The 23115-nt window shown below is 48.8% G+C and overlaps 3 protein-coding genes across 6 annotated transcripts in view; 2 read left to right on the forward strand and 1 right to left on the reverse strand.

Annotated features, from left to right (window-relative positions):
* Positions 1-13944, forward strand: RAD9A (RAD9 checkpoint clamp component A). Of its 4 annotated transcripts, none has more exons than XM_083728488.1 (12): positions 1-169; positions 1956-2127; positions 3943-4013; positions 4521-4661; positions 5896-6010; positions 7366-7465; positions 7773-7882; positions 8146-8252; positions 8335-8399; positions 8778-8867; positions 9448-9649; positions 10686-13944. In XM_083728488.1, the coding sequence occupies exons 2-12, from the start codon at positions 2094-2096 to the stop codon at positions 10788-10790; spliced, it is 1140 nt and encodes a 379-aa protein (XP_083584614.1). In that variant the 5' UTR covers positions 1-169; positions 1956-2093; the 3' UTR covers positions 10791-13944. The 4 variants fall into 4 exon arrangements, with proteins under 4 accessions (XP_083584614.1, XP_083584611.1, XP_083584612.1 ...); XM_083728485.1 differs by having other exon boundaries at positions 3-169; positions 8778-8873; positions 9451-9649; XM_083728486.1 differs by having other exon boundaries at positions 163-634; positions 8778-8873; positions 9451-9649.
* On the reverse strand, positions 13129-21253 carry PPP1CA (protein phosphatase 1 catalytic subunit alpha). The gene is made up of 7 exons (XM_083728631.1): positions 20939-21253; positions 18139-18270; positions 16975-17205; positions 16591-16695; positions 14872-15095; positions 14520-14654; positions 13129-13532 (listed from the first exon to the last, which is right to left on the reverse strand). Exons 1-7 carry the CDS (start codon positions 20991-20993, stop codon positions 13422-13424), a joined length of 993 nt encoding a protein of 330 aa, XP_083584757.1. The 5' UTR covers positions 20994-21253; the 3' UTR covers positions 13129-13421.
* The window catches only part of TBC1D10C (TBC1 domain family member 10C), a 19812-nt gene continuing 17808 nt past the window's right edge, over positions 21112-23115 (forward strand). Inside the window, exon 1 of the mRNA XM_083728383.1 lies at positions 21112-21507. The gene's annotated coding sequence lies outside the window, so the exon portion shown is untranslated. The remainder of the gene's footprint in view (positions 21508-23115) is intronic.

The following is a 23115-nucleotide window of genomic DNA, read 5'->3' on the forward strand; positions in this document are numbered from 1 at the left end:
ACGTGAACGGAAGTAGGGTTCGATCATTTGCCCCGACCTGCCCGTACTTGCGTTCCGCTCTCCTGGAAGATGACAGCTACGCTGTCCAATGAGAAGGCAGCGTCGGGCGCGCGGAGGTGGGCGGCCTGAGAGCGCGAGTTCGGAACTTTGGTATGACTTTGGTGGGGAGGTAAGAGGAGCCTCCGGGGGGGGGGGGCGGCTGTAGCCCGGCCGCTAGTTCCTTAAAGCAACCGGCCGCGTGTGTAAGGGCGCTTGAGGCCGCCGTAGGGGGTTGGGAATCAACCGTTAAAGACGTGCTTCTGTCGGTATCCCAAGGCTTTCTTGGGAGCTCTGACGAGGCATTTCCTTCCTCCAGCTTTGGGTTGCCAACGCCGGCCCTTCTGGAATGTGCCTGTGCCTCTGGAACGCGCCGTATGGCTAGGTCACCAGGTGCAGCTTCTGTCCTGAGGCGCTCTTATTTTGTCCAGGGACAAGAACCCTTCCCCTCTTGCACGCGCTTTTCAAACTGTTACCGTCTTTCTGGACGCCCGCACCCCCAGGGCCAAATCAGTCTGCCTAAGGAACACTGTTCCCATGCACAGTTGCCAACGCAGAGATGAGAAAGGTTTTTCGAAAGTGTTAAGCCAGTTGCTAGGTGAATGGACTGACAAATCTACTTCTCAGTATCTTTTCTAGGCATTTTGCTGCATCAATGAAAAGCACTCAAGCTTGGAGTGCTCCTGGATCCAACTTTGTCATAGAATTGTAGAGGTGGAAGGGACCCTGAGGGTCATCTAGTCCAACCTCCTGTCATTGGGGACCTCAGTGGCTAGGAGTGCCTTTTGCAAACTTTGGACAGTTCAGTGCTGGGCAGAGTTCAAGATGCTATTCTTGGTATATAAAGCCCATAAGGCCTTCTGATCAGTTTAATTAGCCAGTATGTGTGAACTGCATTCCTTTGGTCTTCAGAATTGGCACTTCTAATGTACAGGTGCTGCCATGCAAAAGGAATGACTCCTTGCAAAATCCACATGGGCATAGCCAGGATTTGGGGGGGCAGCTGCCCCCCCGCCCCTCCTTGGCCCACAAAGCTTTTAGCATGCAATAAAATTGTAAGACTGTCATGATGCTGGCAGTGGGACGGGGAGCAAAGGAGAACACTGGCTGCTGATCTGGGAAGGAGAGAAAACAGCAGCCAAGATCTCTCTGTCGTCATCAGCAGCAGCAGCACTGGTGGTGCTGGGCGGGGAGGGGAGAAAGTCTGAAGTGCAAGGTGTGAGGGGATGGGGCCTGGGTGAACTGTAAAGGAAGAAGGAGGGACAGGGTGAGGAGTTAACTGGGATGGTGAGCAACGCAAGCAGGGGCATAGGTAAGAAAAGATTAAATCAGGGGTCACCAACATAAGGCCCATGGGCCAGAAGCGGCAGGTGGAGGTCATTTGACCAGCCCACGAGCCGCCCCCAAACTGACCTGCCCACTCGCGCGCTGTGCTAAGGATGTATATTTTCCCTCATAGGGTGAATAGCACCTTCTGGGGGAGATGGTTTTAATTTTCAGAATGGCATAGTGCAATCCAAATCCTCCAGCCGTGCAAATTAAATTCTACCTATAGTTCCTATAAACCCTTTAAAAGTATGCCTCATTTAGCTTTTATGTTAATGGGGTAGAGGGGGTGTGAATTTTTAACCTATTAGGGATCTTACAATATCTCTGTGTCAGAAAATGATAGATTTATTTATTTATTTATTTATTTACAAACTATTAGATTAGAACTTTGCTTTGGAAGGCAACTGGAAAAAATAGGAAATAAAAACTCCAGTCGCAATGGGTTATACTTGATTTCAAAGTATTCTGATGATCGCAATACTAGTGGAGCTTATCCTTGGTCTGTAGAAGCAGTCTAAGAAATGGTTAGTTGTAACAATGTATGTGTGATGTATGTGTACATATACATTCTTTTTCTCCTCACCCCTCAGCATCTACTTGGAGTTCTGGGGAGTTCCTTCCATTAGAAAACAGAGCTGGCCACAGTGTACTTGGTGAATACATCGGATGTTTAGTTCCCCCCACCTTGTGTCTGGTGTGGGGGAACTTTGAGGCTTCTCTGCCTTGGCATGAAGTGCACAATTACTGGGGGCAATGTGAAAGGTGAGGCAAGATTACCGTATTTTTCGCTCTATAACACGCACCTGACCATAACACGCACATTGTTTTTAGAGGAGGAAAACAAGGGAATAAACATTCTGAATGAAACAGTGGATGTATCATTTTTGGGCTTCATGCTGTGGCCACAGACATGTGATCTGATGGTGAATTTGGGATGACCCAATGCAAAGATCCTGAGAATCCCTGTGGATCCATGCTCTGTAACCACGTTTTTGCACCATTGCAGCCCCAGGCAACAGTGGGTGCGTGATTTTTTTGGTGCAGGCTGTAGCCATGGACATGCTATGTGATCTGATGTTGAATTTGGGGTGACCCAATGCAAAGATCCTGAGAATCCCTGTGGATCTATGCTTTTTAACCACGTTTTTGCACCATTGCAGCCCCAGGCAACAGTGGGTGCGTGATTTTTTTGGTGCAGGCTGTAGCCATGGACATGCTATGTGATCTGATGGTGAATTTGGGGTGACCCAATGCAAAGATCCTGAGGATCCATGTGGATCCATGCTTTTTAACCACATTTTTGCACATTGCAGCCCCAGGCAACAGTGGGTGCGTGATTTGGGGGGGGGCAGGCTGTAGCCATGGACATGCTATGTGATCTGATGGTGAATTTGGGGTGACCCAATGCAAAGATCCTGAGGATCTATGCTTTGTAACCACATTTTAAGTGGGGAGGGAAGGAAAAACACAGAAGGGACAAGGAGCAGGAGAGGGGTGTGCAGAGAAGCAGCTGGCTAAGAATGCAGGAGAGGGGTAGGGAGGAAAGGAAGGCAAAAGTTTTCCCCCACCCAAGCCAGCCAGCCAGCCATCTCTCTCTCTCTCTCTCTCTCTCTCTCTCTCCCTCCCTCCCTCCCTCGCTCCCTCCCCCCCCCTCTCTCTCCCTTCCCCCCTCTCTCTCCCTCTCCCCCAGCAGCACCAGAGCTTGCCTGGAGGGGAGGGGCTTTCCCTGCTCTTTGTTCCGTTTCAGCAAACACAGCAAGGAAACAGAGAAGGGTGGGCAGTAAGACCCTGAGGCAGAATGCAGGAAAGCAGCCGCTTCCTCTTTTCAAGCTTCTCTGTGCAGGTGCAGCCCCGCGATTTGATTTTTGCTTGATTTTTCGGCTCCAGGGACCACACATTCGCTCTATAACACGCACAGACATTTCCCCTTCCTTTTTAGGAGAAAAAATCTGCGTGTTATAGAGCGAAATTTACGGTAACTATTTGGATTTGGGGTATTCAGCAGTGGGCAAAGTTGACTATTGCTTGATGTTTGACCGGGAAAGGGGCTTGTGTATGGTTACAGGAAGAAGGGAAGCCTCCTGAAATGAGCTTCTAAACCTGTGAAGGCAGGTGTAGGGAACCTGTCATTCTCTAGTTGGACTTCAGTTCCCATCAGAACCAGCAAGGTCATCTGTCAGGGATGATGGGAGTTGTAGTCCAGCAGTGCATGGACTACAGCTTCTCTATAAGGGGACTTTCCTGATGAGACGATAGTAAGAGTAGCAAGTGAGAATGAGTGTGTGCATGCACACATTTGTGTGTGTGTGTGTGCACACGCACATTTGTGTGTGTGTGGAGGGTGGGGTTATGATACCTGTATGGGAGTGTGACATGAGAAGAATGATGCATGTTTTGGCATGTCTGGGGCTTCTGAGTAAATAATAGGCCCAGGTGGTTATTTAATAGAAGAGGGATTCTGCAGGGGATGGTCTCAGCCTGCACAAAGAGGCAGGCTGAGGTGGAATGCAAGATCAGACATCAGAAGAGGCTTATGTTGATCCATACCTGCTCAGTGTTCTTTTGTCTCTTGTGCAGCCCTGGGGAAAGCGGTGCACTCTCTTTCCCGTGTCGGAGATGAAATCTACATTGAGCCTCTTCAAGAAGGGGTAGGTTGGCAGGCTGGGAGGAGTAGGGAGGGTCTGTCCAGTGTGTTTATTGCTTATAACTCTCAGAATGGAACGTTTATCAGTGAGACATCATCTGCAAGCTAAGTGAGGGGAGTCTCTGCTGCAGAACAGCAACACTATCCTGGTATTGCAATCACTCTGCATGGCTGGGGATGGAGTATGTGACCTTGGACTTGGACTGCCAGCTCCCACTTGTCCTGGCCAGCACATCCAGGGATCAGGGAAGGTGGGGGTTGTAGTCCCGCAGCATCCAGAGAGCCACAGGTTCCTCTGGCCTAAGCCATTGCAGCTGTCTCATTGATCAGCATGTTGTATGTTCTGGGAGCTGTTTGATGATGCAAGTTTGTCCTGTTTTGGAGGCAGCAATGCTGTGTCTTTAGAAAGCAGGATTTCAACTACTTAGGACAAGGAAGCTAAGAGGGGTGTGGGGAATCTTCTCTGTGACAATGATGGAGTTAATGACACCTCCCATCCTTCTTTCCCCAGCTCTCCTTGCGTACAGTCAATGCATCCCGCTCGGCCTACGCCTGCTTCCTGTTTGCCCCGCTCTTCTTCCAGCTCTACCAGCCAGGGGAATCAGAATCTGATTTGGATGCAGGTGGTTTCCGGTGCAAAGTGCTCATGAAGGTGAGGGGCCCACATGGGGCTGTTGAAAGGTCAGGATGGGGCAATGCAGGCTTTTATCAGAAGACCAATGAACTCCAACCTGGTAATTGTTGCCTATAGTTCTCTTTGCAAGCACCAATGATGGCCTGGTCTGCACAAACACCCCATATGTACCACTTTGCACTGCAGGTGATAGTGGTGAAAAATCACTACATGGTTGCAAAAACGGCATATCAGAGAAGAGGCTTGGCTAAGTAATTCTCTGACATTTAGTTATTTTTTTCCACATGCACTATTGTTTTTTTAAGCAAAACAGCAGGCACTCAGTGGGTTGAGTGGTTGAAATGTGCTCAATATTGTGCTGCACAGATCCTTCCAAGTCAAGGATTTTCCATCTCCCTAAGTTCCGTTCTGATAAGATGGTGAAGTAATAGGTGTCTCAGTAAGTATTAGACATGATGCTGAATGGAACTTCCAGGTTGAGGAGCAATATACCTCTGAGTAACAATGCTAAGGGGGGAAAACTTAAGGACATTGCCTTAATGCCCTGCTTGCTAGCTTCTCAGAAGCATCTAGATGACCATGGTCATTGGAACGCTGCTTTAGATGGATGCTTGGCCTGATTCAGCAGTGTAAGGATAGGTAGAAGAATGTTTTGGTGTTTGTGTCTTTAAGGGTGGAGGAGAGCTTTCAATATACAGGTTATTTTTATAAGCCACTATAATTTTTCACCCTCTTTTGATTGCGACAAATACTTTCCAAGGCTTAAAGAAATGAGTGCCTTCCAAGCTCCATCTGCAGCTCACATTAAGGTCATTGCACTTCCCTATTGTTGCTCAACTAAGTGGCAAGAAAGCAGTATTTGTTCAGACTTTCAAAACTGAATTGTTTTTACTGCTCCTGGAAGTAACTCTGCCAGAATCAGAGCACCCCAGCTCAGTTCTCTGAGGCAAAGTTAGTGGCTTCAGCACTAGAGTGTTTTTTTCCATTACATTCATTATAGCCCATCTTTCCGCTCTGTGGCATAGGTGGTCTCTGTTTCCCCTCAGTTTTATCCTCATGACAAACCTGTGAGGTAGAATAAGCCTAGAGATAGTGTCTGGCCCAAGATGACACATTGAAGCTAAGTGGGGATATGAACCTTAGTCTCCCCAGGCCTAGTCAGACACTAACCACTGCCCCACACTGGTCCTGGCTTTCCCTTTTGAGGAAACCACATGCACAGAACTCTGGCTTTCCTTTTCGTTCCCTCCAGTCTTTCCTGGCTATCTTCCGCTCACTCCCCTCACTGGAGAAGACTGTGGAGAAATGCCTCATCTCGCTCAGTTCCCACCATAGCCGGTTCCGTGTGAAGCTGTACTGCAAATATGGTGAGTGTTGGGGGTGGGGAAGAGGAGGAACCCTACTTGGGTGTGCAGAGTGATACACTGGAAGATGTAGAATCCTTGAAATGTAGTCTGGGAAGGGACTCAAAGGGTCCTTTAGTCTAACCCCTTTGCAGTGCAGGAATCACAGCTAATATGGTAGGGATAAATATGGCTGAAAGTGTGGCCTTGAGTGCCATCTCCAGTGCAGTCCATCAGGCTGCCGATACTGAGTTAGGAGACAGGGCCATGAGATGTTCCAAATGCATGGGGAGAAAATAATACAACCAAGAAAGGGAGCAGCCAAGGAAGGGAGAATGCAGTGAAGATCAATTTTGTGAGTCATGAGCCCTCTGCCTCGCTTAATCCTGAGGAACAAAGAGATGCAGAGAATCCACAACCCTGAGTAAGGATCCTAGCTGGTTTCTGCAAAAAAGCATAATTGAAGATCATGGTCCTATTCTAATGGGGGCAGAGGGTAGGGACACAGCGGTGACTGATGTCTCCCAAATGTGAGGGTTCTCACCAGTGGTGGCAGGCCAGAAGGCAGAGAGGCCAGCAGAAAGAGAAGCCAGTGCCAATGGTAGGCAAAGCCCACTAATTCTAGCTTCATTTGTGCTTCTTTTATTGTATCTGCTTTTATCTTTCTCTATCCCAGTAAACAGCATTTCCATTGAAAACACTAGCATAAGCTTATTTCATTTAATCAGAATCCTCATTTGAAATCCCTCTGCACTTTTGCTTTAAATTTCATGGGAAAAAGAAAGGTTCGTATGAATAGAAACAAGCTTCTCAGTTTTTTCACTTCTCCATTCTTTCACACGGCAATTTGGTGGTTCAACCACTGATCAGCCCGTTTCACTTAATGCAGAAGATGGAGGAATCTTGAGATGCATGAGAAGGAAGAGGAGATGGAGGCTGTGCCTGGCAGACTTCCAGATTGGTACATTTAACCTGAAGGTGTCTTGGCATTCTGCAACAATCAAAAGCACTTTTCCAGCAACAGGTGTTGCTTGTGCAGTAATCCAGTCACTATCTATGCATCTTGAATCTAAAGATTTGTACTAACATGAACTGGCTGTAACAATTCCATTTTAAAACAAGGCTTTTTAAAGTATTTCGAAAGAAAGAAAGAAAGAAAGAAAGAAAGAAAGAAAGAAAGAAAGAAAATACTTCATTAGAGTTTTTCCTTCATCCCCAATGTCTGGTGGCTGCTGCTCTTTCCATTTTAGGCCTTGGGTGGGGTAGACCATTGCTGCCTTCTCCTTATGTCTGCTCCTTGTGTTGCTCAGAGTCTTCCGGGAGACAGAATGCCCTGGAGCCATTTCCCACTGTGACACTCTTTATTTATGTCTCTGCAGGTGTCATCAAGACTCATGACTTGTCATTCCAGGACTGTGAATCCCTGCAGGCAGTCTTTGACACAGGGCAGTGTGCTCATGCTCTTCATGCCCCTCCCAGGTGGGACCATGGTATGGTTGAGAGAGACTGCAGTATAGGGAGAAGGGAATGGGATCGATGAACGTTCTTGCAATTGATGTGCATAGACCGGTCTAAAGATGCATCAACTGCAGCGTGGAAGGAATGAGGAACATGGGTTGCTATTGGGTCTGGGAATCAACGGATGCTTTGTGTGGGCTGATGCTGTGCCATGGTTCTTTAATTAGGGCAAAGAGTATTATATGCAGAAGGAAAGTGGGGATGTTCAGCCATAAAAGCCACTTCCCCCTCTCAGCCCCTTTCTCTGTCCCTCCTTCATCTATTTCAGGTTACTGGTGGATGCTGTGGTGCATTTTCCATTGACACAGGCTGAGGTGACCCTGGGTGCCAGCCCTTCTGGGAAGGTGACCTTGCGTAGCTACCTGGAAGAAGAGACAGGTGAGCTGCCCGCCTTGACCCGGCTTCCATCAAAGCCCATCAAAGGATGGGATACTTAATTTGCCCAATTCAAGAACCTTTAGATCACATATGAGGGCATCCTATATGTGCAACTGGGGATGATAGGATGTGGAGAGTTCCTGCAGGGTCCCTGGCCTGCCTTTATGTGGCTAGCAGTTTATCCTTAGCAGTTTTCTTGTGGGAAACATAGACAGCGGTAGCTGTCAAACAAGGGCCTTCTTTGATCCCCACCTCTCCCTCAGAGCCCAGCCGGATGATGGTGACTGAGCTCTGTTTGAGCGAGGACGAGTTCCAGGCCTTCCATGTCAAGGAAGAGACGCAAGTCACTTTCTGCCTCAAGGAATTCCGGGTGAGTTATTCCCCTCTCCTTGCCCTCATTTGAAATGGGTGGCCTTGTGCTCTTTCCAACCCATTTCACCTCTCTCTAACAGGGCCTTCTGAGCTTTGCTGAGTCCTCAAATCTCCCCCTCAACATCCACTTTGACATCCCTGGCAGGTAGGCCTTCACGAGGGGAAGCACCTTCGTGGCTAAATGATGCTCCCGTCTGCAGGAGGCAGTAGGCCACTGAATGCCAGCTGCTGGGGAACATCTGCATGGGATGGTTAGTTGCCATCATGCTTGCAAGCTTCCTAGGGGGGCCTGGTTGGCCACTGCAGAAGCGAGAGTGCTGGACCAGATGGTCCTTTGGTCTGATCTTGTGAGGTTGTCCAGAAGAGCAGCCCTGGTTGTTGCCAGTCCTGTAACAGCCAGCAGCAAGAGTAGGGTCCTTGGCTCCATTAAGCGGCAGCTTTCTCTGCCATCCCCCCTTGATTCCCCTTTAGCCCCCAAGCCTGTGCCTTGAGAATCCTGCTCTCACCAGTTCTCTCCTCGCAGGCCAGCCATCTTCACCCTGGAGGACCCTGTGCTGAACGTGCACCTGGTCTTGGCCACTCTGGCTGAGAGAGAGAGTTCACAGAAGAACAACAACAGGTAAGCAGGGTTGAAGCTCCTGCACCACAAAATCTGGCACGCCCTGAAGTGGAGCAGGGTGCAGGGAGGGTCCGAGAGGACAATGATATATTTGGTAGGAGCACCGTCTCTGCTTGGCACATGGAAAGGATTAATTCTGTGCTCTTGGCATCATTTTGTCATATGTGTTTTTATAGCATAGTGAACAGATCTGCCTGTCCTGACCTGAGCTACCATCTTAGCAGCTATATACGGTTGCCTTGGTTACTCTTGGAACAGCTCAGTGTCTCAGCTTTCTGTTAAGCATTTTGTCATTTTTAGCCTTTTAAACTTAGGTAGTTTGTGTCAGTGTGTTTGGAACTGGGGCTTGCTTAAATGGATAAGGCTGTGAGAGATGAAGGCCTTATGACGTCCCTTCCAACCCTATGATTTCCTTCTAGCTTATTGAATTTCTCTCTTGGAACTCTCTTGTCAATAAAACAAACACCTTAGTTGTGAGTCCCCAAAAAGAAACCATTTCTATTTGTTGGGGGGGGGGGGTGTCTCTTCACAGAAGGTGCTTCCTCACATCTCTGCTTCTATATCTCTCTCATGCCAGCACATCCAAGCCTGCTTACGATTTCGCTGGTGATGACATTGATGCCTACATGATAGCCATGGAAACCACCTGCGATGGCACAGAGGGGGCAGAAGCCCCTCCCAGCCCCACCTTCCCCTCAAGACGCACCTTTTCTGATACAAGGGAGTTGGAAAGCGATCCTGAGGGAACTGTGCCTGGCACACCGCCACAAAAAAGGGTACGTGCAGAGGGATCAGAGCATGAATGTGTAGTGGAAAGTGTGAGGCATTGTGGCCCTGCAGATCTCTTGACCACTTTACAATTCTAGTGGGTGTGCATTCAGTGGTTCAGAATGTACCCATAATGCAGGAGGCAAAGTAGGTGGAATCTGTTTCAGTACAGGAAAGCATGATAGGCATAGTCTGTTTCGGCAGTGTGCATCCACACAGTACAGGTCACAAGAGGGTGCATGTTGAGCCTTGGAATATGTACCTGCTAGCACTGTAATATGTTGCACATCCCTTACTTGATTCAGTTAAAGTTCATTGAAACTAGACTTCCATGGAAAGCAAAGAGGCTGCAGTCACTTAACAGCTTGCTTGTTCATTGGCCCTTAATCATGACTATCTGTAGCTGGAGCAGAGCCATAGAATTCCAGTGGCAGCAGTCAAGCTTTGGTAATGGCACGATTGCAAAATCTGGGTTTTTTAAGACAGTGGAAGGGAATCGGTAGGGTGTGGTAGAAACTAGACACTTAAGAGATGCTGTTAGCTTGGGAGTGGTTTGGAGGAACATGGAAACTAGCTGAACACTCAGGTCGTGACCACAACATGCCCCCCACTGAATGCCATATGCTTATTTTCAAGTATTGTATTTTTTGCTCTATAAGACTTCACTTTTTCCCTCCTGAAAAGTAAGGGGAAATGTGTGTGCGTCTTATGGAGCCAATGCAGGCTGCGCAACTATCCCAGAAGCCAGAACAGCAAGAGGGATCGCTGCTTTCACTGCGCAGCGATCCCTCTTGCTGTTTTTGCTTCTGGGATTCAGAATATTTTTTTTTCTTGTTTTCCTCCTCCAAAAACTATGGTCTTATGGTCTGGTGCGTCTTATAGAGAGAAAAATACGGTATATTTCTATGGCTTTCTTAACCTAATACATTTTTAATATTATCAACCTTGCAAGATTCTGGTATATCAACAGCGTACTATTTCTAGATCTCTTGCAAACCTGCACCTCCAAGACATGTCTTTGCCCTGCTTTTGTTTCATTTGCAGTTTCGCTCCTTGTTCTTTGGCTCGGTCCTCAGCCCATCACAGCCCTTGGTCCACTCATGTACAAGCCAAGAGGTGTTGGCAGAAGACAGTGAGGGAGAAACGTGAGAGGTCCCCCAGCTACTGGTGCATGATACCTCTACTGCTAGAAATGAGATGTTTCAAGCTAAGCAGCTTGAGCCCTTTTTGGGGCTGCATCCCAGGCTGCCCCTCTTCAGCTCTCCTGCTGCTCCCCAGGGAATCAGCACTGAATTGTGTGGTTCTTCCATCATGGAGAAAAAAACCTTCTGTAGATAGAACCACACTGAGACAGACACATAGATCTACCTTCTTTGCTAAAGTATTACTGCACGTCTTTGAAAGGGAGGCGGCTGCGAGAGATTAGACCTTCCTCCAGTGGGTTTATGGCTAACATCCATAGACGTAGAATACTTATTTTCTAATAAATTTTTTAAAGATGTTTTGACTGTGGTGTGAATTGTTGCTGTGGTTATCCATCAGTTGCTGTAGCCTTCTTTTTACTGCCTTCCATTCCACGCCTCTTGAGCCAGCCTTCTCTTCCTCCCTTGTAATTAACCTGTTTCATTGCTAAACCTATAATTTAGCTGTCGGGCAGATGGGAATTGAAGGCTGATTACAGGAGAGGCATCTGTAGCAGTCAGGGTGGTATTAGTAAACTGCAGTACTATGTAAAGCACAGGAGGTAGCAAAGGAGAGCATTGCTATTTCCTCTTTCCTTCTGCAGGCAGGTGAATATATTTCAGCCCTAACTACAAGCATCAGAATCATTGGCAAATGTACTTTGTTATCCTCTGTTGCCACAATATAAAGGCTCTTTAAGAAGTCCGTCCCTCTGGTAAGACAACACTGCCCATCTACAGTCCAGACCTGATGTCTTTTCCAGATGGACTCCAGGGGAGGAAATCAGCATTGTGCTCTTATCGCATTTTGGCTTGCCAGGTAGAACAATCCTCATCCTGTGCTGCTCTAGGGGTTCTCCTAACACCTCCCAGAGCTTATTTTGCAATGGGGGAACCATGTTGTGCAAGCGGAAATCCTTGCACAATTTTCACTGGTGGGATTCATCAGCCGAATCCCACTCCTAATGCAGAATCAATCCCCACCCTGTCAGTGTAGCTCAAAATGCTGTTAGCTAGTTATCTATCTAATAAGAACTCTTGCCTTTCCTGGCCCAAAATATCTGTCCTTAGTAGGCCTCTAGTTCTATTCTACTGGCTAGGCACAGCTTCCTGTGTCCTGCCTTGCTTTTTGCTTAAGTCCCGCAGGATTGCCTTGGCTGAAGACCACAGCTAATTCCTACAAACTGCTGATAACTGTGCTGTGGCTTGGGATTTAACTAGAGATTAAGCAAGCAACAACGGACCAATTCACATTAAGAAGGCAGGGGGAAAGGCTCCATTAAACAGCTTACGGTGAGGAGGTGGTGTTACATAACCCTGTTAGGAGTACCATGTGTTAAAAGTATCATAGGAGCTTTCAGGACAGCCCTACTGGGATCTAAATTGGGTGCATTAGTATACAGTATTTTACCAATTCCCAATCCACTGGTCTGTGTGAGCTAATGGATATAGAAGAACCTAAAATAAGGACCTTGTCTGCATCCTTAGGGTCCCTTGCACAACTCATGCTATTCATGCCACATACACTTATGCTCTTCAGAGCTTGGAAGCCTTCATGCCTCTACGAAAGGGGCTGTCTTACCACATAGTGCCACTGCATAGATCAACTTCTCTATTCCATTTAAAGCTTGCAGGAAATGCAGGTACATGAGGAGAGTAAGATATAGGTGGTGGTTAGTGAAGAAAACTTGGACTACAGAGATACCGAAGCAAGCCAGTTTTTCAACATGAAAGTCTTAAAACTGGTAAGCAGAGGAACCTGCAAAGGTAGTCACTCCATGGCTCCATGTCAGCCAAAGTGCAAAGGGATTTTAGCAGGCGAAATATGGAAAGGTAATTGGGGATAGAAGGCAAGATGTCTTTTAAGATGCTTTGTCTTGATCGTGTAACTTGCTCCCATTTCTAAGAATGTGTGTGCAGCCTTGCTGCACCAAAACCCCATCTGGCCCAGCTTCCCATATGCCTCTGGGAAGCCCATAACTGCACTCTCCCTACTTTAAGATTCCCAACAGCTGGTATTGCAGAGGCATGTCACCTCTGCTACAGCTCTCAGTAGGCCCTCCCCTCCATGAATTTGCCTAATCCCCTTTTCAAGCCATCAAAGCTGTTTACCATCACTGCATCTAATGGAAGCAAGCTCCGTTTAGCTAGGCACTGTGGAAGGAGGACTTCATTTTATCTGTCCTGAATCTTCCAACATCCTCTCCTCCACACCTCCTAAGGAGAGCTTGTTTCATCCTCCAAGCCGCATCATGCAGCCCCATTCATTTTATTCTCCCCAAACAGTCGACAAAGGAGCAGCTACATAAGAATCTTACATGTTTATTCAAAAAGATGTAGTAACCCCCCCATGGGGGAAAGGGGGGAGCACACATCAGGACAAAGTTGGCAAAAAAGTCAATCAAAAATACCCCCAAAAATAAAGACATCCCCAATCCCAGGGGAGCAGAATTTTTGGTATTGAATTCTTATTCAGCCGTTTTCTTTAAAAAAATTACATGGCTGGGCCCTGGGGAGGTAAGCAGCCGCTGTACAGTGTAACCGCTACGCAAGACAGCCTGGGCCCCACACCTACAGCTAGGGGGGCAGGCAGGGCTAGTTACTTCTTGGCTTTGGCAGAGTTGCGTGGCGGAGTGATTGGGCGCCCACCGGGGTTCAATCCACTGAACTGGCCATATTTGCCCTTATTCTTGTCAGCCGGTTTCAAGATCTGTAGAATTCAAGAAATGAGGGGTGGGGAAGGGGATAGGAGAGAAAAGATTTCTTTCAGGGTAAAAGTTTAGTGTCTCATTGCAACCCACAACCCCATTTGACCTCTTGTTCAGATGCTAAATAATCAAAGCAACAAAACAAGGACTGAAGCCCTCTTAAGTCAGATTTTCAGCACTTAAGGCCTGTTTAAAGACCTGGATTTAAGACCTAATCTATTTCAATACATGTTTTCTTTCTTGGTAGCTTTTTGATACTGCTAATTTTTGCATAATTTTTAAATCTTTTAAGCTAAAATACAGTGTTAATTCATCTATTTATTGTTCTTTTAATTGTTTCATGATCACTTTTATACTTTCGTTTTTAAGGTAATTGTATTTCATGTACATAAATAAATAAAATGTACTGTAAAAGCTGCCTCGGCGGTGTTTTTATATCCCATTCTCCCTTCTCCCCTCAAACGATCCTAGGGGTGTTTGTGTTGATGGAACGATCAGAAGAGTGCAACACTGAATTTCTTCCATACATATTATCACCCTGTGGCTTTGGGATTTTTTTCCTAGTTAAAAATAGCACAGAGCTCTAGATGAGCACTGGGCAAAAGCTAACTGGAAGAGCTCCCAATGGAAGAATGTAAACAAGTTTCACATTTAAAAAAAAATTACTGTAGCCCCAGAAGGCTGGTTATTTGGGCATCCCAGTTCACGTTTGTACAGAAACATATCCTGTTAAGCGATTTAGCATAGAGAAAACCACTTTGAAATAGGACAGATAATTTATATGATACATTTAAAATCAAAAGAGGGGTGTTCATATCCTGAGGTCCCACACATCTTATGTGGCATCCAGCATCAGGATAGTGGATCACCAAAAAATCTGCCTCTTTTTTTTAAGGCTTCTATCCTCCTTTACAACCTACACACTATCGGAAGAGGGTAGAGTACTGGCAATAGGAAAAGAGGGAAGTGCTATGCTCAACAGTCTTTACCTGGAAGGAGCACATAAGAGTCTCGTCAACACTCATCATTGCACCTGCATTATCAAACTCCCCACAGTAGTTCGGGGCAGAAAAGAGGGTCACCAGCTGCCGTTTGGCAAAAAACTCATAGCCGTCTTCTACCACCTATTGGAGGGGGAAGGCAAAGAGAAACAGAGGGAGAGGACAGAGAATTAACCGTGAAGCAGGCATAAATATGTACATATTCCCCATGTCCTGCTTGTGGGCTTCCCCTTGGCCAGGCTAGATGGGCCCTTGATTGACGCAGCAGGGCTCTTCTCCTGTTCCCACTCCCACAGCCCAGACACCCTCCCCTCTTCCAGGGCGGCCTCAGTGCCCCAACCTGGTGCGCTCGGCAAATCAAGTCCAGATCATGCTTGTGAAGGAATTTGGCGACAACTTCTGAGCCAAAGGTGAAGGAGACCCCGCGGTCATTCTCGCCCCAGCCCTGCACGTCTTTGTCAGGATCGGACCAGAGCAAGTCACAGAGCAGGCCCTGGTCAGGGACATCCGTGGGCCTCATGATCCGCCGAATCTGTTCCATGGACTGGAGGTCAGGCGAGAGCCCTGGAAAACAAGATATACATACCGTCAATGCTGCCAAGGGATAGCAGGTGGAGAGGGGAGTTGTGCCAAATTTACACCCTCTGCCAGGGTCAGCTCAAGCCATTTTGCTGCCTGAGGCAGAGCAGCGAATGGCACCCACCCCTTCTTTGAGTCAAGGCATATAGTACCCAAGGCCAGCAAAATTATTCTGGTGCCCAAGGCAGAAAAATTACACAAACCTCTCCTACAGTTAAAAATATTAATAAAGCAAAACAGCCATTTGCCGCCCTTTTACATCACTCAGTACCACCTCCCAAAGCAGGCAGGCAGCCTCCTGACTCCGCCTAATGGTAGGGCTGGGCCTGCCCCCCTACGCATACTCTTCCCTTAACTAACCCCAGCTACTACTTTACGTCTTGTCACATTGCAAGAAGGAAAAAAGAAGCAGTATCAGGAAATTACAGAGAAAGAAACGCTAAATGGAATTAAGTATTCTACAACATGAGTTAGCAGAAGGTAGCCTGGTAAGTTTTTGGATGATTTGTAAGGATCAATCGTGGTTTCCGATTCTTCATTATTTACAAACAGCACCAAAAAAAAAGAGAGGCTGCAGCTGTTTGCAAACCTACATGCCTGATCCATGGACAAGTTGTATATTCAGCCGCAGCAATCCTTAGCCCAGTGGTAGGTAGAGCAGCAGGTTCAATCCTTGGCATCCTATTTCCCTAAATATGCTTAGGATTGCACACAGTTCCTTAAAGCTGCAAGTTCTTCTTTTTTAAAGTCTCCTCCGTGCCTGGCCTTCTACTAATTGCTAGTCTCTCAGCCTCCGTGCTCCTCACCTATAAAATATAAGTAATAACTGGTTGCCATCAACCAGGTCTGTGCAGCTCTGTTGGATGGTTTTAAACCTGTGTGTTGGACTCCCTTATCTGGAGCAACCCAGCTGCAAATGTGTACTTGTCTATGCAGGTCACAGAATATGGAGCTCGCTGGGTGGAGGAGGCAGCTGTCTCTGCCAGCAGCCACTATTGTCCACCTGCCTCCAGTTACTGAATTTTATGGTGCCGATAAACAAACAAAACAAATCCTGCAAGCCCGAATCCTATCCACCCCTGCCAAACACGCACTGAACTGATGCTTTCCCAGTGGGCCAAAAGAGACCTGGGGAAAGCCTTCGCTCCAAACTCTGCAGTAAAAACAAATGAATAAATGATGAAACCCTTGTAAAAAGTCTTGACCTTCCCATTCGTGTAAACATTTCCCCGAGCTTTTATTCTGCCCGCCCCCCGAGGAAGAGCGCCAGCTCACAATGTGCCAAGGCACCTAATTCCAAGGTAGGTTGCTCCCACGGCCTGTGGCTGCAGCAGCTTTTGTTCTTTGCCAGAGACACTGCTGGTTGCAAACCACCTGGGACAGGCCACGCAAACACAGTCGCCAGTCTCTGCCACCAGGCAGCAGGAGCAGCATTTTCTCCCCTCCAACCCAATCCCCATCTTTTCTGGGGCTGGCCCACCTCCATGGCAGCAGAAGATCTTCTCATCGACAATGGCAGCGATAGGCAGGCAGTTGAAGCAGTCCGTGAAGGTCTTCCACAGTTTGATGTTATAGCGCCTTTTACCTGCAAAAAGTGGGGGAATCGGGAAACATTAGCAAGGAAAGAGAGAGAAAGCAGGGGGTCTATTTTGAGAAGCCATGCTCCTGCAATGTAGGGGGCCAGGGTCAGGGGGAAGGGAGAAAAAGAAGAGCATCCCAGTAAGGACAGACGGATGCTGGGGGGCCAGACTGACAGGTTAGGAGGGCCACATTTAGACCCTGATCCTCTGGTTCCCCATCCCTATCCTCTCTCCACCCTTCACACTTGCACACCCACAGTTCTAAATAGGAGCCTTGCACTCACATTCATCATAAAAGCCATAGATGCGGTTGATGCTGGCACACTCGTGGTTCCCCCGCAGCAGGAAGAAATTCTCAGGGTATTTAATCTTGTAGGCCAAGAGCAGGCAGATTGTCTCCAGCGACTGCTTCCCTCGGTCCACATAGTCACCCAAGAAGAGGTAGTTGCTCTCTGGGGGGAAGCCCCCGTATTCAAAGAGTCGGAGCAGGTCATAGTACTGCCCATGGATGTCACCTGGAAAAGGGAGGGAGTCAGTTGGTAACAGAAGGGGAGCGCTGATGGAACTGTTGGAAATGTAAGACGGATCATAAAACAGCTCTCTCTTGTTCTGAGCATGGGAGAGAGCAAGAGACCAAGAAGGGTACAAATGCAGATGATCCTCTTTCCTCCTCTCAGCTGCAAGGGTCTGATGTGCTTCTAAGGAAGAGGCGGCGGCACAGGTCCAGGTCCAGGTTACTGAGGTCTTATGCACAGGGTACCAGTGAACCCCTTTGTCCTCTCCATGTCCTCATGCCTCACCCATTCTCCACTCTTGGCCCCACCCCTTACCTCTTCCTCTCTGCTTCTTTATGTTCTCAAATATTACTATCCTTTTTTCTTCATCTTCTCCCCTCCTTCTACTTCCTTTCACCTGCTGATATTGCCTGTCTCCCTCTCCCTCTCCTTTTCATTTTGATCACTTTCTTCTGACTTCTGCCACCTTCTCTGCCACTTTTAATTCACACCTCCCTGTGACTTTTGTCCTTCCTAATGTCAACTTGCCTGAAACCAAAATGAACAAGGAATCAGATGAAGGTTCATCACTGGCAGACAGTGGCGAGGTTAAGTGACCTACAGAGTGAGCAGGCAGATTGCAGTCTTAGAGGGGAGGTCTGTGGGTCTCTCAAACCACCTGGGCCATGGGCCAGTGCCCCCCTTGGCTGAGGCAGCAACAATAGCATTAACTTACCACCCATCTCCAAAAACAGTACAGATGGAGCAGAACTTAACGAATACATTCATACATGAATGTAAACGCCACAGACTGAATAAAAGTATGATGAACAAAAGCCGCTCATGGGGAGGGGGATATAGGTATTCCCAGTTTACCAAAATATTGAGATGCATTTCAGATTTATCCCGCTTGAGCAATTATAGACTGTACTAAACAGTAGGTTGGAAACTCACCGCAAATCTTGAGCGGGGCTTCCAGCTCCAACAGGATGGGCTGGCTCAAGAAGATTTCTCGCGACTTCAGGCACAGGCCCCGAATCTCGTTTTCGGTCAGCTGCACATTCTTGCCCGGGCGCGAGCCTTGCACTGGAAAACCAAAACATGCCAGCTGACATCTGCAACACATGCCCCCCCATCCTTCGTACACGGCAGTCTTCCCCACTCACACCTCCTTCACAGAGACATTCCCAGTTCTCTCCTCTCTGGAAACAGTCCTGGTGCCCCGTCCAAATTTACTTCCTCTCCATGCCATGGAGATTGTCACGTCACCAGAGGCAGAGCTGCATTCTTGACTTTGGGATGGCGAGGAGAGTTGGGCAGGACATGCGAAGCCAGCTCCCTTGAAGTCCACCAATGTATAAGTGCCTCAAGAGGTTAGTACTGGAAATCTTCGCTTATCACATTAGAAGGCCTAAAGCTGCACCACACCTGCATTATTTACTTTAGCCGACTTCTGTTCCAGCACCTACGTTACTCATTGCCAGAAATGAGGCTGGTAGTTTTCCTGCCCGCCCCTCGCAAGTCTGTTGCCAGTCTGATCTATACCCTCTGGCACAGAAGCATTACAAGACACTAGGAGGAGTCCAAAAATCTCAAAAATGCAGGTGGCTACTTCTGTTTAAAGGAATTCACCACCTTTAGCCATGCTCATGGGGACAAGAGCAGCAGAGCAAAACAAGCAGGATCAGTACACAGTGCTGGCATGTGAAAACATAGAGCTTTGGAATTGCAGCTATGCTACCAGGAAGCCCCACCACCATCTGGAATAGGCTGGTGCAGACAGCTCAATTTTATAATAGTTACAAAGGTACTTTCTTAAGGCCACCAGTAACAAGGATTGGATCCCAAATATTAGACAAACTTGGGAGGTTTTTGTTTTTAAATACTTCTGTTTACTAAATGCAACTAAATAAACATGCTGCTTAAAGGCCTCTAAAAATGTCCTGATGCATTTTTTTCCTAATATGCACAGTGTGTGTGCAATATTTTTTATTTTATTTTCTCATTAAACCCACATCGCAAGCAGAGCATCAGCTTTGATTGCAAAAGATCCCATGTTCAACTCCTGGCATCTCCAGGGAACCTAAAAGAGCTGCTTCCAGTTGGTGGAGACAATCTGAGAGCTAGATGAACTGATGGTCCAACTCAATACAAGGCAGTTTATGTTCCTATGAGTAACCAATGCTGACTAATACTAGTATGCCAGGTGAAGGCCTGATGGGCAAACCCAAACAAGCTTAACTCTGTTTGTCTGTTCTTGTGTGCACTGCTGCTTTCTTTCAGCTTCTATCCTCTAGTTGGGCAATAGGAACAGAAGCGTCCTACCTTACAAGGGAGTGGTTCAGGATAGTCCCAGCCAAACTGAAATCTCATCGCACCAGCACAGGTGTGCATCTAGCTGGCCAGGAAAAACACAGCACCTTCCCTGAACTGGTTACAACCCCAGTCTTTCCCAACTGCTGAACTCAGTGCGCCCTACTCTCAAGTAAACATGCTGAGGCTTGGGGCCGTTAGTTTCTTCCTGGGGAGTTTTGCCAGCGCAATGCCCCGTCTAGATTCTTGGCCAGATCCACCCGCGAAGAAGTGGAGAGGTTTGCTAGGGACAAGCCCCTTTCGGGGGCCTCTGGTCGTGGATCCAAGGCTACAGAGGCCAGGAATCCGCCCCGCCCCGCCGGGCTCCGCTCCCAGGTCCTGACCGTCGCCCCGGCGGAGGTGGGCCGACACCTGCGTTCCACCCCGCCCACAAAGCCGAGCCGAAAAGCAACGCTATTTCCCCGTAAAGAGGAACAGCGCCTCCCTCCCCCCTCGCCGGCGCCTGCGGAGCATCGGGGCGGCTCGGTTCCCACGCTCGCCATGCTTGCCCAATCGCTCAATAGGGTTCCATCGCCGTCACTGTTAGCATTACGTCGCGAGGGGCGCTCCCCCGCCCGACACGCGGGCGCAAGGAAATCCCACGGGCGTCGACACGCCCTTCTGGAGGCGCCACCGCCCCCAATTCCCCTCGCCAAGCCTCCATCCTGCTAGTTGCCCGCTTCGGATTCAGAAATCCGCCGTCCTTATCCAGGCCTCGCCTAGCGGGAAGCCGTGAAGAGGAAGCCGCACCCGGCAAAAAGAGGGCAGCAACGATTTCGCCGAGCGGGGAAGCTCCGAGCTGAGTCCGAGGGCGCCCACGCGAGATCACGGCTGTCTTACTGCATTTAGTTCTAGTAACCCAACCCTCCCGGCGGCGCGTTAACAGCGCCGCTTCCTCCACGGAAGTTCACGCCTGAGCCTCACTTTATGGGGGGGAGGGGCAGCTTGAGTTGCGAATTTCACAGGAGTGGACTGGGGGGGGAGGAAGCGTGAGGAGCACTGAATCCACGCAAAACTTACCCTGGTGATATACCTAATGGAAACCTCCCCCCCCCAAAAAAAAAGACAAAGGAGAATGGTTCAGCTCACACACTCACACCAGCCATCTTCCCCCTCCCCCGCAAAAGTGGCTGTTGCGTGCGTGGGTGCAAAGCTAGTGCAGGGGTCTGCACGGATTTCTCGCCGCCACGCGCGTTCGCGGCGGAGGCTGAAGCAACAGCGTGAGCGGGGGCGCCTCCGCCGCGCATTCCAGCGCGGGGAGGGGAGCAGGAGGGCGATCGGGGATCTCCAGCAGCCCAGTCCAGCCCCGCGCGCAATTCTCCTCGCGGGGCGGCGGGGCCGCAGCCAATGGCAAGGGTCCCCCCCCCCCAGCCCAGCTGCCCGCCCGGCCCCCGCGGCTCACCTTCCAGGAGGCGCCCGATGATGGAATCCAAATTGAGCTTCTCGCCGTCCGACATGGCGGCCCGCTTGGAGAGAGGAAGCTGCGCTGCCTGGGCTCCGCTCTCTGTCCCTCCGCCGCTCTCTCTTTCCGCGCCCCCTCCCGCCGGCCCGACTCGGTGGTCCCAGCGCAGGCGAAGAGCAAGGGGCAGCGCCGGCTCGGCTCTTCTTCTACCTCTTCGCCGAGGAGCCTCCGCCGAAAGAAGCAGCGAGCAGGAAGGGCAGACGCGAGCGCACAGGCCCCGGCGGCCGCCCTCGCCGCCACCACCACCTACAGGCTGGAGGGATCAGCGCGAGCCCCGGAGCCGGCGAGCTGCGACTGCGCGGGCCGTGGCCTCTCCCCACAAAGAGGGAGGCGGCGGCCTTTCTCGCTTGCAGCCCCAGAGCCTTCTCTAAGGCGACTGAGGAAACGGCGTCCCAAGTGCCCGGAACGCTGAGCTTGCCCAAAGTACTTATTTCCAAGAGAATACGTATACTGTAAAAGAAAACATGAGCGACGCTTTAACGTGCTCACTTCCACGACTAAGCGGTGAGGTCAGTCCCCATCTCCCACCCCACCCCACCCATTTTACAGATAGGAAGATTAAGCCTCCAACATTCCTCAGAAAATAGGGACATTCTACTGATATAGAATAGTGTCCCTGTTTTCTGAGGATTGGAGTCAAGAGACCCAACATTGATGTGGTGCACCACTGTAGTCGGATATAAACCCACTAAAGTAGAAATTTGCATTTGGCCTCTCTCCAGCTGCTTTTTCTGAGAATCTGCTAGAGTGGAAATTTCCGTTCCACTTCCAGGTTGTAGTTTCCCCAATTCTGAGGAACGGAAAGCAGCTGGAGCCATATGCCAAGAGAGGAGGGCAAACCTGAGTCTATACTTCTTAATAGCTTTCCTTGGGTATAGGCTAGGCTGCAGCTTCACAGATTACAAAATAAGCACATGGAAGGCATTTATTTGTTTAGCCGTTTATGTGCACATGTGACATTTATACCTTTTTCATTATCTATTCACTAGATTGAGGAGCTATGATGTATGCTGCATGAAAAAACACACCCAAATTTGTGATCCTTTGATCTACATGTGCCTATACAGTGGTACCCCGGGTTAAGTACTTAATTCGCTCTGGAGGCCCATACTTAACCTGGAACTGTTCTTAACCTGAAGCACCACTTTAGCTAATGGGGCCTCCTGCTGCTGCCGCGCCGCCAGAGCACGATTTCTGTTATCATCCTGAAGCAAAGTTCTTAACCTGAAGCACTATTTCTGGGTTAGCGAAGTCTGTAACCTGAAGCGTATGTAACCCGAGGTACCACTGTAGGTAACTGCCTTCCATTTGGAAATGTGTGAAGCTGGCATAGGAGGGCTTTTCCAAGTCCAGTTGAAATATATACCGTAAACCCCAGATTCAGTAAGTATTACAGGGAAATCATGGCTCCTAGAGAGCAGTGCCTATGCTGCTGCAGCACTAAACAGGGCAGTAACTGTGGTTTCCAGATGCTGGACTCCCAACTCCCTTCATTCTTGACCACTGGCTATGTTGACAGGCTGATGGCAGTTGTAGTCTAACAATATCTGGAGGGCACCACATTGACTAGCCCTGGTATGGAAGAAGAACTCTTAACCCTCTTAACCAAAGCGGGTGGGGTGAGGGAGGCTTGGTCAGAGAACTTGAAGCTATTGTTTTCAGCATCTTCTAGCCAATAATGTTGTGCTGGGTGGTTGTTTATGCAGTCAGTGACTCAAGCCAGTGACTTTCCAAATCATGACGCCACACGCACACCACTGGGAACTATGTCTGTAAACACAGCCTTCCCCAGAGATTGCAGCCTCATTCGTTTGGCTGAGTGGTTGCAGCTAAGGCAGGAGTAGCACACACTTGTTTCTGACTGATCTCTAAATGATCCAGACCAGCTGGATTCTTTCACGTGCCCCACTGGGTCCATTTTGTATACCAACCAGTGGTTTTGTCTTAAATTCAGTGGAAGGTGGTCCTGTTGGGTGCAACCTCAGCCACCTGTGTCCTCAGCCTACCTGCCTCCTTACACCCAGCCCAGGGAGGGTAGGAATATCTGTCAGCTTCCTCTTCTTTATCATCAGTGTTGCTCTTATAGAACTCAGCAGGAATGAATATGGGAGCAAAAC

The sequence above is a fragment of the Podarcis gaigeae genome (genome assembly GCF_964106915.1).
Source record: "Podarcis gaigeae genome assembly, chromosome: 1".
Classification (NCBI taxonomy): domain Eukaryota; kingdom Metazoa; phylum Chordata; class Lepidosauria; order Squamata; family Lacertidae; genus Podarcis; species Podarcis gaigeae.